General features: G+C 41.4%; 1 protein-coding gene across 4 annotated transcripts in view; it reads left to right on the top strand.

Annotated features, from left to right (window-relative positions):
- Positions 1-16,169, top strand: part of pbx1a (pre-B-cell leukemia homeobox 1a) — a 46,908-nt gene extending 30,739 nt beyond the window's left edge. The window contains exons 3-10 of one of the 4 annotated variants that reach the window (XM_068737958.1): positions 6,117-6,361; positions 6,788-6,844; positions 8,185-8,375; positions 8,711-8,846; positions 9,652-9,811; positions 10,728-10,840; positions 12,108-12,197; positions 15,404-16,169. In XM_068737958.1, the coding sequence (XP_068594059.1) occupies positions 6,117-6,361; positions 6,788-6,844; positions 8,185-8,375; positions 8,711-8,846; positions 9,652-9,811; positions 10,728-10,840; positions 12,108-12,197; positions 15,404-15,496 (1,085 nt within the window). In that variant the 3' untranslated portion in view covers positions 15,497-16,169. The remainder of the gene's footprint in view (positions 1-6,116; positions 6,362-6,787; positions 6,845-8,184; positions 8,376-8,710; positions 8,847-9,651; positions 9,812-10,727; positions 10,841-12,107; positions 12,198-15,403) is intronic. The other 3 variants (XM_068737959.1, XM_068737960.1, XM_068737961.1) reach the window with 3 other exon arrangements.
- Positions 16,170-16,765: the final 596 nt, after the last annotated feature.

Raw genomic sequence — 16,765 nt, 5'->3', positions numbered from 1 at the left:
ATCCTCTTTTGCTCCCGTCATAATTACCGAGGACGATGGAGGTCTTTGTCACTTGAACGTGAACATATACCGTTTTGGGGCACTTGCTGAGCGGAAAGGTCTCAGGTTTTAAAACTCAGGGAACCTTTATTGCCTAAAAAAATGAAATGTGAAATGATACCAAGGCCAGCTTTTCACAAAATGTTGGTGTGACCAGTTATTTGTGTACTTTGTGTTTTTCCGTGCTCTTTCCATCTCTCCATAGATGTCTTTGTCTCTCTGCTTAAGGGCTGACTGTGCAGCTCGCTGCTCCACAAGCTCGTGACTGCTCCTCAGCTATTCAGCGTGATTTCCAGTGCGACCCTGGAGCTGTTGAAAGTGCATTGACTGAGCATGAGTTTGATTCAATCAATATATATATATATATATATATATATATATATATATATATATATATATATATATATATATATATATTTTAAGAAACCTTAAGAAAGACTGACAGCCAGGGGGCTAATGTATTGCCTATTTTGCATAATGAATTATTTTAATGAAGGCTTTTATTAAATGGGGGTGCTCTGCGTTGGTGGCAGGGCGGTGCTCTGAATGGTCTTCTCCTCTGGCGCTGGCTGCCTCATTATCAGGCCAGCCCCTCAGGCCTCAAACTGGCCTGCTTAAGCCTCAGATGATGAAGATAATTACCGTTATTAGGAGTAGCTGCAGGGGGAACTTGTTCTGAAAAACACCAAGCTGAGTTCTTGCCTCACTTCCGATCGCCAGTGGAGAAAGCCAGAGAGGGAGAGAGAGAGAGACAGAGGGAGAGGAGAAAAAAAAAGAAGAAAAAAAGGAGGGGATGAGGGGAGCGGCCACCAAATCCGCCTAATGTGACGCCTGTCAGCTCATCTCCCACCAGCTGTCACCTCCCAAATGCACTGGGGTTCATTTTTTTAATTGACACCTCGCTTTCCCATTCCATTTCTATTTTTCGCCTTTCATTTTCCCTCCATCACTCTCTCACCTCCTTGCCTGTACCATCCACATCTCCTCGTCTCGGCCTGTCCCTTCAGTATTTCCTTGGTGTTTCTCCTTGTCCTTGGTAGCCCCCATCCCCCCACCGCAGTGTCAGATACAACACCCCAGCTCTGCCCCCTTTCTGCACATGATACTCGAGATGGCTGATAAAACATAAAGCTGTTTTAGAGGTGCTTTATGACTATGCCCTTGTGTACTGAGGTTGCACAGCTTCCCATTATCTGGTGATGGAGAGAACATTTTGGGCCTGAGAAAGTTTCCAATGAGTTTATAGATAGACCACAAATCTAGCTTTCAGCTTACAGTACAGAGCAATTTAAGACTGTGTAAACAACACAATATTTAGATTAGAGCAATAGTTTTCATTGCATAGGCTTAAGCTATGATTGGTGACTTCATAAAGATTGTCCTTTCTTTATTACAGCTCAGATTAAATTTAGTAGAAATGACCACATATACAGTAAATGGAGATATAATGTCAGTGATGATAATAGCATTGCTTAGCACTGTAATTTACCTCTACTATACGAGGCACTTTTTGAAATATGACAAAATGCTAACTTTATTGGTATGGCTGGGTTTGAATCTCAATACCATTTTTGTACCCAGTGAAATATGTCCATTACACAAAAACAATCTTACTCTAGCCAATTTTATTTAGGCAAAGCCCTCGTTTTTGTTTGGTCTGGACAACATTTTAAGGGTGGAAACTGACTTGACACATTGTCTGTTTAAAGATCTTGGGGGAGTACTGTTTTGTGTGTGAATGAAGTTGTGTAAAGCCTTTGTGGCTCCAGAGGGAGCATGTGAGAAGTCTGATAGATTGACTCAAGTGACGTCACAATTGATGTCACCTGAGTCAGAGTGGGTTGGGGCTGAAGACTACAAGATTGAAAAGAAAAGAAAATATATTAACGCTCTTTAGCACACTCCCTATCTCTGCTTGAGGCTACATCAGCCGCTGCTGGCAAAAAACACCCGAATCTCTGTTGAGTTGCATTGTGGGTAATTTAGGGTGCCGGGTCCTGACAAGGCAGGAGAAGGTATGGAATAAAAATTATGACATCTCTGGTTCTGCTGCATCAATTTTTGACCCTAGTGTAATACTAGGGCAGGCTTTTAACACTTTCCCATTATCTGGTGTCAGAGAGAACATTTTGGGCTTTAGGAAGTTTTCCATGAGTTAATGGTTACACCGCAAATCTAGCTTTTAGCTACAGTTACACAAAAGAACATTTTAAGACTATGTTAATTACACAATATTTAGATTACAGCAATTGTTTTCATGGCAGAGACTTTATTGTGAGGTATGATTAGTAATTCCATAGTGATTGCCCTTTTCTTTATTAAAGCCCAGATTCAATCTAGTAGAAATGGCCACATATACAGTAAATTAGACGTAATGTAACACAATATTCATTTAGTGTTCTCAGTAATGATAATAGCATTGCTTAGCACTGTAGTTTACCTCTGGTGTGTGGGTCAGTAAGACGGCTTCATTGGGCTTGCATCAAATGCAGATGAGTGCAGGATGCTGAACTCATTCAAGGAGCGGGGAGGGGAGGATTTGTATTAGTGATACTTGTCATGTCTGCTGTAAATCACGCTGCTTTTTTTTCAGGTTCCTAGGTTGTTGTTGTTTTGTCTCAGAATGCTGTGTGGCAGGGATGAATGGTGGTGATGTTACATTATCATGTGGCTGTCGCTTTCACTCCTGCTGACTGGTCTGTGACAGGCCCACACACACACACACACACACACACACACTCACACACACACACACACACACACACACATGGTCGTGTCAGGAGCAGGCCTGATTTATTAACTGCTGAAACCCTAGATGACGTGTGCCCACACAATCAATACAGAGCACAGCCACTGCCTGGCCCTCTCTGGGGTCATGTGATGTGGACCAGCGCTAGGCAAGGAAGGACACACACGCATACGCACACACACACACGCGTATACACTAAACTGCGGAGTGTATTGCATTACTGTATTGATGGGAAATGGATCCAGTCCAGCGTTGGCTGCTCGCTGCCAGTCAGAGACAAGAAGGGTAAACTTTCATCATGGCTGTCAGGGACATCGCTGCTGCCTTGTTTGACCGTAAATCTTCCTAATTGTGACAGAATACTTCAACATCATTAATTAAGCATGTTTTCATTTAAAAGCACTCGCAGGGCGCCAGGCTGGGTGCTTAGGGTAGTCTGCCAATGTGCATAGCTGTGTATTTTTCCTGTGTGTGTGTGTGTGTGTGTGTGTGTGTGTGTGTGTGTGTGTGTGTGTGTGTGCTCACAGTCATGCACAATGTGTGTATGTTTGTGTTGTGTGTTTGTGTTGTGTGCACCTTGATTCTCCCTGTATGAGTGGGTGGCTTAATCGCCATGTTTATTTACACTCCTGTTGTCTGCAAACAGCAGGCAGTGTGGCGATGGGTATGAGCCAGCCCTTAAGGAAGTAAAACAGCAGAAATTAATTTAGTCAATAACCAAAACAAAGGCTTATTCTTAGAATTCCATTCATTATTCAGGAAAGGGCTCAGGGATTGTTTATGATGCGCATTTATTTTTTATGCCTTGCCTTTTTGGGTTTAGTGCCCCACATCTCAGGGAAGGAATTATACAAGAGCATGCACAAAGGAGAGGAGGAAGGAGGGAGGGAGGGAGGGAGGGAGGTAGGAAGCGACAGAGAGGGGGAATTGTGTCCTCTCATTGTTCAATTAAGTCTGTCGGTAATGATCAAGATGAGATGATGGCCATCTTCCTTTTATAGATAGGAATCTGTGACTGTAATAACTGGAATAAGGGAATCTCAGAGCAGCATGGACTCCATGCCTTTGTTACAACAGTAATAGACTAGGAGGTGCGTATAAAAGGTTTTTGGTGTTATAATAAAGTGTTGGGAGCATGTGATGTATTGTTGTAGAGGGCCCTTCTCTCTGTCAGGAGATTATGTTAATGTGTAGTCCATGGTTGCAGAGTTCACAAGGAGCACTCTGACTGGCATCAAGGTCTAATCGATTTCATTGCTATTACTGAACAGAAATAAATAAAGCTGATGGCTGTGGTTAGGGTAATTATGCCACAGCACAGTGAATTGTTTGATTTTCCTTATTAATTGTATTTATTTAATCCATTTCATGCTTTTAGTTGTGCACTCTGGGACTCGGAGGGAATGAATAAATCACTCTTAGGCTCATTAGATTCCCCCTCTGGTTGGGATGTGCCACTATTTTGTCAGAATGAAACTGGCGAGTGTTATAATTTCCCGCTGGTGTGATTCACATGAAAAATATCCACATACCCATCTACCAGCACATGTGCACACGCGCCCACACGCACATGCGTCTGCTCCCCATCTGAACTCCTGACCTTTTCCAGCCGTCTGATAGCCATTGACATTTGCCTCTTGAGCTGAGCTCGCTCACGTGTTGGAGCTGATGGGAATGGATGATGTTATTGCCGGAGGAGGAAAAGAGAGGGAAGGAAATAGGAGGTGGGGAGAGGGGGGAGGGGGAGGGGGGGTTGAAAAGAGGAGGACCAGGGTAGACAAGCACCTCGTGCGGCCCCGGGAATCCATCTGGACCCCCCCCCACTCGCCAGAAAGGTCACAGGGCGACTCAACCTTACATCCTCATTACAAAAGAGCCGTCGCTGTGACTGTGGACTACAACGTGGCTTTACTGCTCTGTCACACAACCTGTCATTTGCCCTCAACGTCCACAGTCACCATGAGACATACAAGGGGGGGTATTACATCGTCTTCCTGAAACATTTTGATAGATGCATAGATTAAGGTGTGTTTGTGAAAAATGTCGTGGCTGCGTGAGCTTTGTCTTTGTCCTTGAAGACAGTGGCTGGAATGGAGGGCTGCACCTGGTCGGCGGTTTTCAGCACCTCTTGAGAAAAGCAGGACACTCTGCTGCTCTTTACCAAGGGAGCCTTCTGGTGGCAGAAAGAGGCAGGGCAGCGCGCTGATCTTTAAATACAAATTCACACCGATATACCTGTGTGTTTTATACTCCAGGATTGTAGTTGAAATAGAATCGTTCAAATAGTTTTGTTGCAAATTGAGCCTTTTGTCACGTATATTTCTCAGAATATCTGACTGCAGCCGTTTATGTGTACGTTGCGCGTATGTTGTTTGTGCATGTCTGTCTCAGCAGGCCTGTCGTTGTTGTGTTTACACTTCACTCTCCACACCATGGGAGCTGAGTGTCAGTTGAGAGCTGAGTGCCTGTAGGTGTGTGAATACGTGCAGGTTCAAAAGCCCCAAGCAAGTGTGTAAACAGACCTCGGTGTCAGTCGTAAAAGCATCCTTAGTCCTGCTAAATGAAGATTGCAGCACTCTGAATACGGCACTGGTGTGTTCCAGGCGTGAATTTAGTGTGATAATTTAGTAGTTATTTGTATGATATGGGCAGAAGCAATGCAAAATAACTGCATATCCCGTTTGATGAGAGAAGAAGAAAAAAAATGTTCCCAGTGTTAAAATAACTGACCGTAATGATCACACATGAAATGGTGAATTTTGAAACTTTACCTTTATTGTACTTTTTCCGAAAGTAGTAATCACATTTTCAATTTGAGTATCTTCATCTAGTTTTGGAGCAATATGATTTTTGCGCAAATTCTGTAATCTCCTTGCCTGATCTGTGTCTTTGTGTTAGCAGACTGAGTCTAACTTGGGTTATTACTTACTTTGCTTTTCTGTTTAGATAGCATCCGAGAAGATATTAAAGCCAACAACCAGAAACCTAACATAGCTGGAGCATAAGGAGAGCAATGAAAGATGGACTCATGTAGAAGGCTGTGTTAATTTATATATTTTTTTACATGGAATGATGGTCAGAATCGATGAAATGATAGTTTTATGGCCCTACCGAGCTGCCAGCCTCCGTGCGGCTGCAGGGTTTTATGGCACAGACTTGAACTATTAAAATCGATGGCCATATTTCAGGGAGTTCATTTGGTACGCTGGAGTTAAGACTCTTTCTCAGTCGTAGCAGAATTATTATCCCTTGCTGCACATTTTGAGCAGCCATGTAAATAGGACTGTTTAGTAGCACTGTCTTGTCATCTTCTCCTTGTCCTCCACAGTGCTCAGTATCCGTGGCGCACAGGAGGAGGAGCCCCCGGATCCTCAGCTGATGCGACTGGACAACATGCTGCTGGCGGAGGGCGTGGCCGGGCCGGAGAAGGGCGGCGGGTCGGCAGCTGCTGCCGCCGCTGCAGCAGCCGCTGGCGGCGTCGGTGCCGACAACTCAGCAGAACACTCCGACTACCGGGCCAAGCTGTCTCAGATCCGACAAATTTACCACACAGAGCTGGAGAAATACGAGCAGGTGGGGAGGAAGAGTATTTTCTCAGTTATTATTCTTTGTTAATTAGCTTCTTGTAACACATATTAATGTTGTCATGTAAGTACTTTATCAGTAAAAGCAAAAAATGCATGTACCATACCATGAATGTGGATTGTAGACTTCATTCACCTGCTAAGCCTTAATACAACCCCCCATTATAGGAATGAGCCAGATCTGTATTAAATGTTATGTTCCCTTCACGGTCAATATTTGGGGGAATGTCCTGTTGTACCTCAGTGTTTTCAGTCCAAATTTTAGGTAATAGTCTATTTCATTGTTTCATGACAGAAAGTTCATATCAATGTTCTCTCCTCTTCCAAAATCCTCCCACTACGCAGGTGACGACTGTAGGATGTGTTGTAATTTTAAATTTCTCTTTTCTGTTTAAATGTGCAACTACTGAAAAAGTTGGACATCGTCCCGACTGGTGGTGGATATGGACAGAGGCAAAACTTAAAAAAAAATGTCAGTGATTTTAATCTTTATAATATGTTACATTGTTGACATGCACAAATATGTGGCTTGACGTAATTCAATTGCAAACATGTTTACTGTCTTCTTCATGGAGACAAAAGATGTAGAGGTGATACATCACACAGATTCACACCACTTCCAGCTCACCTGACCTCTGACCTCTCTCTGCAGAGAGGAGGAAGCAAAAAGAAAATGTTCTTTTCTAGGATAACAAAAATAATATGAATAAATGCAAGAAAAATAATGAGGGATTGATACTTTGCATTGATCCTTATTTTTAATGGAGTTTACATGTTCCCCTTGAAGTTCCTGTGTATCGTTATATGGTGAAAAAACATGCATTTGAGTTCAATTGAAGATTCTAAATTGTTTTGGCATTGTGTCTTTTTTTGTTGTCCTTTGTCTAATGCATGCTGGAAAAAGCTCCATCTGTGAACCTAAATAGGAATACGTTGGAGTAAATGACGGAGGAGTTACTATCCTGAGAATTTCTAACTAAGTGTAATGCTCTTGAAATCAGCTCTCACAGGCCAACTCATGACAAGCCAGGCTTTCAGAGATGTTATCTTCAGCAGGCAAGCAGCCATTATATCAGTCACACACCGGCTCTTTTCCAAAGACTGTAACGTCTTGTCATTCCCTTCGGAAGTCAAAGCGTCCTGGGTTTGTCATCTTCTCCGAGGAAGGCTAGTCATCGCTAACTGTCACAGTCAATACACACCTGAGCATTTTTGTGTCACCGCGCTACGTACACCTCGCGCACGTATGAGTGAGTAGTGTCTGCCGTGTGTGTGCAAGCAGAACGGCTGCTCGGTGCATCACTTTGACTGACGTAACCCTGGTGTTGACAAGCAACAGACACCTTGACTCTGAATGCAGTCATATCCAGTGACTGATTCAGACAGAGACAGAACAAGGTAGACTGAAAGATGGAGTAAAAAGAGAGGGAGACAGTTTAAACCTCTTGAACGTTAACGGGACTGAAAGCCGGCTGTCATTTTAGATTTCTCTTCACTTGTCACATCTTCTCTTCCATTGAAGAGAAGTCTTTTTAATATTCAGAACACCGTGAGTCTCGCTGCCTCCACTGTATGACTCCACTGCTGCATTTGTTTGCCGTGAAACAGCGCACCGTGTGTGCTGCTTTAATTTAGACTGCTCTTATTACCTCCAACGCTGTTACACTGTCAGAACTGCTTCTGCGAGGCCAAGGCCCACCAGTGAAGGTGCAGCCTCTCCAGAATCCAATTTCACCCTTTTGTTCTGTCTTAGGCCGTTGAGCCTCCATGATAGTTCTTCTTTTTATGAATCCTGTCTGTCTGTGCATCCAGGCGTGCAATGAGTTCACCACCCATGTGATGAACCTGCTGAGGGAGCAGTCTCGCACACGACCCATCTCGCCCAAAGAGATTGAGCGCATGGTCAGCATCATCCACCGCAAGTTCAGCTCCATCCAGATGCAGCTGAAACAGAGCACCTGCGAGGCCGTCATGATCCTGCGCTCGCGCTTCCTCGACGCCAGGTCTGTATGCGTCCACGTGGGCAACACAATCTAACATGACTAACCTTTAGTTTCCAAAGATTGTGCTCCAAAGTGTTGTTGTTTTTTGAGAAAGGTTTATTTATTTTTGTTGGCTTTGGTCAGACGAATTCTATTGTGTGTTTACCTGGATTTTTTTGTTAAATTTCCTTCTTTTTTTTCTTTAAATTTTTTAATCTAAATGCGTTTTAACAGCTTTTAATTACTGTTCCTATAAACTAAACTATCCTGGTTGCAATTTAGGTGCAAATGAAGACCATTAGTGTTTTTGTTAATTAATCTCTAATCTGTCTGTCCCCTTTCTGCTGTCTTTCCAGACGAAAGAGGAGGAACTTCAACAAACAGGCGACAGAGATCCTAAATGAGTACTTTTACTCCCACCTCAGTAACCCCTATCCCAGCGAGGAGGCCAAAGAAGAGCTGGCCAAGAAATGCAGCATCACAGTGTCGCAGGTAACCAGAATAAACTAGGCACTCTGCTTAGATTGTGCTGTCAATTGTTTGGTCACAAATATTCAAAATCAGTGGCAGTTTAATCAGCCCTTAAGGGCCTCGCAGGATTTAAGATTTTACTTTTGTTGGAGTCACTTAGTGAAGCTGTGTTTTACAATAAATACATTCTCAACATTTTGGGTAACAATGACCTCATTGTTATCAATAGTGTGGTTATGGTCAGTTGATGCTAAGCATTATTAACAATAGAGGTAGGTTCATACTAAATATCAACACTGACTGAAGTGAATCTCAATTTACAATCACTTGATACCCACCATCGGCTGACTTTTATTGTATTCATCCAGTATTTTATGAATGGCATTTTGAATTTGTACTTTTTCAATTTATCCTAGATTCTTGTTCTTGTATGTTCAGTTTGGGTTCTGTCCAAGCAGCAGCTTATGTTCACTGTGCATTTGTGATAACACCGATTGGTGGAAAACATTTCCAAATTGATCTGATCCATTACTTTATTATTCTAAAAAAAAAAGAAAAGCATTTTGGTGTTGATTTCTTGTTTGGTGTTTTGCCACCAAACCACTGATAATCAGCCATATATAGTGCCAATTATGTCTTAGCAGCCTAGACTGCAGGTACTAAAAGGTGGTACTGGTAAAGAAACCAAAATCCAGGCTTAGGTATTAAGTATTATTATTCAACACTGGAAATAAAATGCTACCAAATGTATTCCTCTGACTCTTGTTTTTTGCTTAAATTTGTTACAACTCAACAGCTGTGTCTCTTGTCATTGCTATTTTGACAGGTATCAAACTGGTTTGGAAACAAGAGAATTCGATACAAGAAAAACATCGGCAAGTTCCAGGAAGAGGCCAACATGTACGCAGCGAGGACTGCAGTTAGCGCAACCAGTGTGTCTGCTCACGGCAGCCAGGCAAACTCCCCATCAACTCCCAATTCAGCAGGTGAGCTGAATCACAAGCAGACTACAGACCACTGGGTTGTATCAAAAGAAGCTTTATAGATTGAAGAATGAATCAATTATTTTCATACCAGATCAGGTCGAGGCATGAGATAGAGCACTATGATGTTCTCATTCATCCCCCCTGAACTCCAACTCAAGAATTCAGTCTCTTCTTCTCTTTTACTAACCCAGTAATATAATGCAGCTCTTTTGCTCTTCTTGTTCCTGTATTTCTCTTTATTCGCAGCCTTTGTCGTCTGTGACTCTCACTTATTCCTCCCCCCCGTCTCTGTTATTGACCTCTTGGTCTTGTGGACGTTAATTTTTCCTGCCTCTTGTCCGGTTGACCCTGTGCATGCTATTAAGCTGCTCAGAGGGCAAGCGGAGTCTTTTGTCATATAGAGACTTTCGCAACAGTATTGGATTAGGACCGGGTGTTGAAATCAAGTTACGCGTTGGTCTCTTTACATCTGGGGAGCTGGGGTCCATTAAAGGACGAAGACAATTCTTTGGGTCTTCCTGCAGATCAATTGTTACTTCCTTAATGAAACACTAGCAGCACGGACATTTAACAACAATATAATCCATAAGGCCTGTTTTAACTGGACCTAAACAGTTTTATGATGATTATCTGTCTCATGGTTCTTGCTGGTTGATTTTTCCATCTGAATTATGGTTCAGTGATATTTTAATGTGCACATACTGCGTTTGTAGCGTGCATGTTTTGTAGAGAAAGCCTTTTCCATGATGCCTGCTGCCCTCAACTAACCCACTTAATGCTCTTTTGCTTATGCATGATCATTTTAACTCCTTTTTTCTGTTCCTCTTCTCTTCCCTGTTACTTCCTTCTCTCTCTTGTCTTTCTTTGTCCTACTCTCTCGCTCCCTTCCTTCTTCTCTGCCTCTATGTATTCTCAGGTTCTGCCGGCTCTTTTAACATGTCAAACTCCGGAGACTTGTTCATGAGTGTGCAGTCCCTCAATGGGGACTCGTACCAAGGGGGTCAGGTTGGGGCCAACATACAATCCCAGGTAGGCGCCTCTCCGAGCTTTAGAGAACCGAAAGCTGACAAAACTCTTGAGATCGCCCATGAAACTGTTCAACCACTGTCCAGTCTGGAAGTACAGATGCCCCCAATAACTTGACCTACACAGTGAACCAAAGGTTACACTTAGCCCGAAGCTTTACATTAATGTGGAAGCCATTGTCAACCCACAGTTGAGTAGACGACTGCAGACAGTTTTGGAAACGGTGCAACATTCATCAGCGCTCCTGACAAGAGTTCACATAGCCACTGGTGCACTGTAGCTCCCTGACCTTGCCCCAGTGGACAGTGATGACCAGCACAGTGTTTCTAAGTGTTACAACTCTCACCATAGATTAAGGAATCACCACCCGTGGTGATATTCTGATTTGGTTTCAGTGCTTTTGGCATAATTTTCTCTATCCCTCCATCCCCCCTTTTCTATTCAGATCAGCTCTCCAAATGCTTTAGGTCGTTCATGAATATGCAAAAGGACAACCCTTAAAAGAGGTAAAGAGGTCTTCAGGGTTGGCCTTTAATTATTGAAACTCATGTAACTTTAAGGGGATTATTCTTCTGAGGATGTCAGAATGGCCTCGCTCTCAGGGCTGTGCAATTAAGAGAAAGAAAAAAAGAAAAGACAAAGTACAACTTTGAATAAATTGGCCTGCTGAGTAGAGAAGTCATATTTGTTGTGAAATCCATATGGCAGGTATGTTTTCATGCATAACCTGACGGGCTGCTCTGCCAAAAGCTACAAAGCAGCTTCCGGTGAATCTGTGAAGAACATAAAAATGGCGGCATTCCAATCAAACTTTTGTGACAAAATAATGGAAGATGTGACCTCAGTTGCACTGTATTTTTATTGGCAGCCACGATGGGTAAACGTGTTTCGATGTGAAATTGAATCAGAGCATTTGCTTTAGTGTCATGAAGAAATGTCTCTTTGTCTGCGTATACACTGAATAAATATTGTCAGTAGTGTTCAGCTACATGTTAAATAATGAGTTGCAAAGTATACTTAATGTCTGATTTTGACTTATTGTTTTACTACATCTTACTTCTTGTCGTTTTTTCTTGTATTTTGTCCGTTTGCAACATTTGTTATCAAGCTTGTAGTGGCAGTCAAATCATTCTAATTCGCTGTTTGTAACCTTTTCCTGTTTCTGGTACCCTTTTACTATCAGACTGACCTTTCCTTGTGCATGGCTGTCTTTGTTATCCAGAGCTTTGGTCTGACCAGGCCTTTTGTCTGTGTGTCCCCGTTGTTCCAGGTGGATACCCTTCGCCATGTTATCAGCCAGACCGGAGGATACAGTGACAGCCTCGCAGCCAGCCAGATGTACAGTCCACAGGGCATCAACGTAAGACCTGTAAACAAGCCCCTTCTTCTCTGTTCTGTTCTCAACGCTGTCTTTGCTGTCTTAGTTTGCAATGATGTCCCCAGTTGCAGGATGTGTATATTGTGTAATTCTGTGCGTACGCTAGGATGCCACTTAGCAGAGTTTGCCGGTGTTGGGCTGCTGTCCAGCCAGTTGCCCCCCCCTGCTCCAGTCGTGCCCTAGGTGGCAGGCAATGAGGCAGCCACCAGGCTGAGTAGCTGGACACGCTCCTGGTCTGTCGGAGGATATTAGCGTTAGCGAGACACCTGCAGTCGACAGGAACAAGGACACAGGTGTCATCCTCCCTCCCGATGCTACTCTCGCCTTGGCACCATAGGACAAGTCATACCTCTCTAAACTGGCGTCACAAAAGAAAAAAGAAAAAAGTTCCAGGTTTCTAATTCTTAAAATAACTCTTTAACTAGCCTGTCACTGGCCGGGCCAGTTTTCTAGGTCTCCTTGTTGGGCTGGGCGGGGCGGGACAGGCAACACTGGAGGCAGTGTGTTAGCATGTAGATCCATAGCGACAGGCTGCGCGGGGTTGAACAGAATCAATACGACAGTCACAGGGACAAAAAGAGCGGGGCTTTGGGCTAACAGTCCAAGCACATTGGTCAGATCATTCATCCACAGGAACAGCAGCACTGACAGCCAAGCCTGCAACACCCCTCGTGCTAAAATAAGAACATGGATGCATGAAGCCAGTTGCAACATACAATAGAATCAACTGGAAATAGGTGTTCATGACTGGTGTTCATGACTGGTGTGTGTGACTGATGAAATCAGACAACACTTTGTTTATGAAAAAGTGAAAAAACAAAACTAACCTCCAAACTAGTGCAATTTGGGCTTGACAATTAAACCACAGTTTTCACAGAGAAAATTATACAAATATTCTAGCCAGAAATTACACATTTTCTTGCTCAAGTTGTACAACAAAGTATTCTAAACCAAAATATATATATTTTTATCAGTTATATTGTGATGTATTGACATTTCTTTTTATGTTAACCTTTTGTTTTACAAACAGATATATACTTTCCAGTTACCTGGATTAGGAAATACAGTCGCAAATTGAGAGTGGGTAAAAAATAATTTAGTTATTCAACAAACGTCTGTGTTCCTCTAAGATTAATTTTTCAGAGAAACAGATGTTTACCGCTGTGACTCCGATGTAATGGTAATACATGAGAGAGTGGTAAAACTGTGGTGATTAAACTAAGGATAGCGACAACAATCAGAAGTTCAACCAATCGATGAGTCGAGGATATTAGGAGGTGGTAGTATAATAATCAGGACAAACAAATTTAGAAATGAGGCACCATGAGAAATAAAAAATATCATGCGGTGATGAATTAGAAAAACAGAAAACATTTATCGTTAAAACTAATTGTAACAGTTTATTGTGAAATGTATTTTTGGCTGTCATCCTTCCCAATTAAAAACAACTATTTTTGAAGACTCACAAAAGAAGAATAACAATTATATTGGTGATGATGATATGAGTCTCTAATAGTTCTTTTATAAAAAAAATGCACTTTAACCAAAAAAAAATGCAGTCTTTCAGCAAAGCCAGTGAATTAAGTATGTTTTAGCCCAGATGACATTTTCTTCTATTTAAGATCTACTGACTGAACTCTCGTGGTGCACCTCTCCTTCTTTATCCTTGAACAGCAATTACACCCCTCAAATTGGTGGTGGGTGTTGCCTCTCTCAGAGACTGGAAATGTTTTTTTTCTCATTCTTTCCTTTTTTTCACCCTTTTGCTTCTGAATAAGATGACAGACAGTCTTTACACGAAATAACAGGGTTTGGAAATAAGAGGCTGCCAAAGCACATCCGCCGCTCTCACTAATAGCGTGGAAATTGCAATTAATGCCCTTAATGGTCTTTAGTCAACCTTTTATCATGATTTGAGAAGGCCTCCATTTTAACGAGCTATTTTTTTTTACTGTGATAATGTATTCTTTTATCAACCATCTCAGGGGTATATTCTGAGATATATGAAAGGTCTGCGTAGTCTGTGTTTCATCTCTTCTGTTTATCTCACATTATGTCAGCCGTTGGAAGCGGGAGATGAGGGAAGTGGCGGGATGATATTTCGAAAGAAGAGTCTCTTAAAAACGGTCTTTGTCAGTTTTTCACACTGACTGTAAAGTAGCTGTAGTAGCAGACTAAATATACGGACTCAAAGCCCTTATATCTGAAATTGAACTTGTTTTCTACATACTCAATATTTTTTTTTAATGAACACATGACCATAGTCACCAATACTGGTTATATTTTATATCTATATTCATGTAAACAAATGACATGAAAAGAACAAAACAGATAATGTGTTGACCCATCTCACTGTACTGTAGGTCAGTCCGTTAAACGTGAACCTACAACCAGGAGATGGTTAGTTTAGCTCAGCACAAAGACCAGAAACAGAAGGAAACAGCTAGCCTGGCTCTGTCCAAAAGTAATAAAATCTGCCTACCAGCACCTTTTAAAGCTTGCTAATTAACACATTATGTCTTCTTTGATTAATCTGCACAAAAACTGAAGTGTAAAAACATCAAGTTGTGATTACAAAGATTATGTGCCAGACTATTTCAAGGCTTGCTGCTGGGACTTCCAGGATTCTTGTCGTCACCATGAGATTTTTTGTATGGATCAAACAAAAAAACATATACCATGTTAATCTGTAAAAAAATAAAAATAAAAAAAAATCTGGTGGTATGTTGATTTAAAAAAATATATATTATCTTTGGACAGACATGAGATTGATATTAATCTACTCATCTCACAGAAAGTGCATTTTCAAAAATGTCAAAATATTTCTTCACTTAAAGTTTAAGACCAGTGGCAGTTTGAGTCACATTTAGTGTTCCAGTGAGTATTTACATCAGAGGGACACTGTATGTAGGGAAATATGCACTGTGCCCATGTTTATGGTAATGAGGAATCATGGCATCCCGCCCAACTCAACTCACTGATGTATTTTTTAAAAGTTTACAATAGTAACCACGGAGCTCTGTGGCACAGAGGAATAAGATATATCAGGCTTCATCTACACAGGCAATACTTGTTAGTGGGATCAATTCATTGTTTGTTTTGGTTTTATCCTTAAAGACACTTCTATGCCAATATTGTATCTTTCAGTGTTACCATGAAGCTAACTATTTCCTGTCTTATCTAAACAGACAAATGGTGGCTGGCAAGATGCTCCGACTCCTTCGTCAGTGACATCGCCCACAGAAGGACCCGGAAGCGTTCATTCGGATACTTCCAACTGAATATATCCATCTCTACACCGCATCTACAAAAACCATGGACTGACCTTGCTATTTACAGTATTAGACAAAGGAATTCACTGCCCCACAGTTTGGAGAGGTACTGTGAATTCCTAACCAGAAAAAAAACCAAGTAATATTTCCTCTGCTTATAACGTTGGACATTTGGGATACAACAATAAAAATCAAAACAAGACCACAATCAATGGAGACGTTTGTACAGATTTCACATTATATTCAGAGGGCTGGGGTTACTTATTCACTCGTAATGTTTTCACTCATAATGATGAAATGATATGATAAAGTAAATAAATCAAATCATTGGTTTTAAGTGAAAATACGTCATTCTACCTCTCAGCCACTAAAAAAAAAAAGTAGAAAAAATATGTCAGTGACCATTATTTGTTTTGTAAAAATGAAACTTTTGTCTTTGCAAGCAAGAGGCACATCTTCTTACTTACATTTTGTTGTCTCTCACCTGTTCTATGGTATGCCATTTAGACCTAAATATTGCTCAGTTGTTTACAATGTGTGCTTGATAAAAGTATGTCCATCTTCCCCTCTGTCTCCGACGAGTCAAAACAAGAGTTCTGTCAGGAGATGTTACCTCTAAGGTAACCCTGTGAAGTATGTTATCTGTAAACAATAAATAAATACTTGTCATCAAATCGGACAAGCTTGACATCATTCATTAAGATGGAGGAAATAACTTAAAAGCAAACCATTTTTTATTCTGTTGGTTTTGGTTCTGCAGCATATTGGTAGAGTTACAGTGACAGAATCGCAGAATTCACTGATGCAGTGAGAAAAAAAACAGGAATTTTGCTCTATGCTGGACAAGGAGAAAAGTCTTCTATTCATTTACTTGAATGCTTTATGATATTTCTTATTATTTTCCATCTCCACCACTACAGAAGAAACGTTTTTGACGATGCCAAAATGCTGATTTAACCAAAACAAGAAAACGGTAAAAAAAAAAAAAAGTCATCATGAAGTCAGTTGTAATCTATTCTTTCATCAAATATAAACAGCATTATGTATTTTTCTTCTCATTTAAATCACCATCTTCTGTCATTCAGCTCTGGTGCTACAATCAAGTGAATAACACTGTTCCATTGAAAGAAATACGAGATGAAATATCACTTTCTACGGAAGAGAAAGTTTGTCAAGAGCGTCTGTAACTGAGTTTGTTTTTCAATACATGATCCACAATCCACTTAAACAGGGAAGTCATTATGTTAATAGAGTTTTATGGTGGATCCTCGCTCCTGA

The sequence above is a fragment of the Cebidichthys violaceus genome, unplaced genomic scaffold (assembly GCF_023349555.1).
Source record: "Cebidichthys violaceus isolate CVI_PGR_0920_01 unplaced genomic scaffold, fCebVio1.0.p SCAF_8, whole genome shotgun sequence".
NCBI lineage: Eukaryota > Metazoa > Chordata > Actinopteri > Perciformes > Stichaeidae > Cebidichthys > Cebidichthys violaceus.
This window is presented reverse-complemented; position numbering and strand designations above follow the sequence as displayed.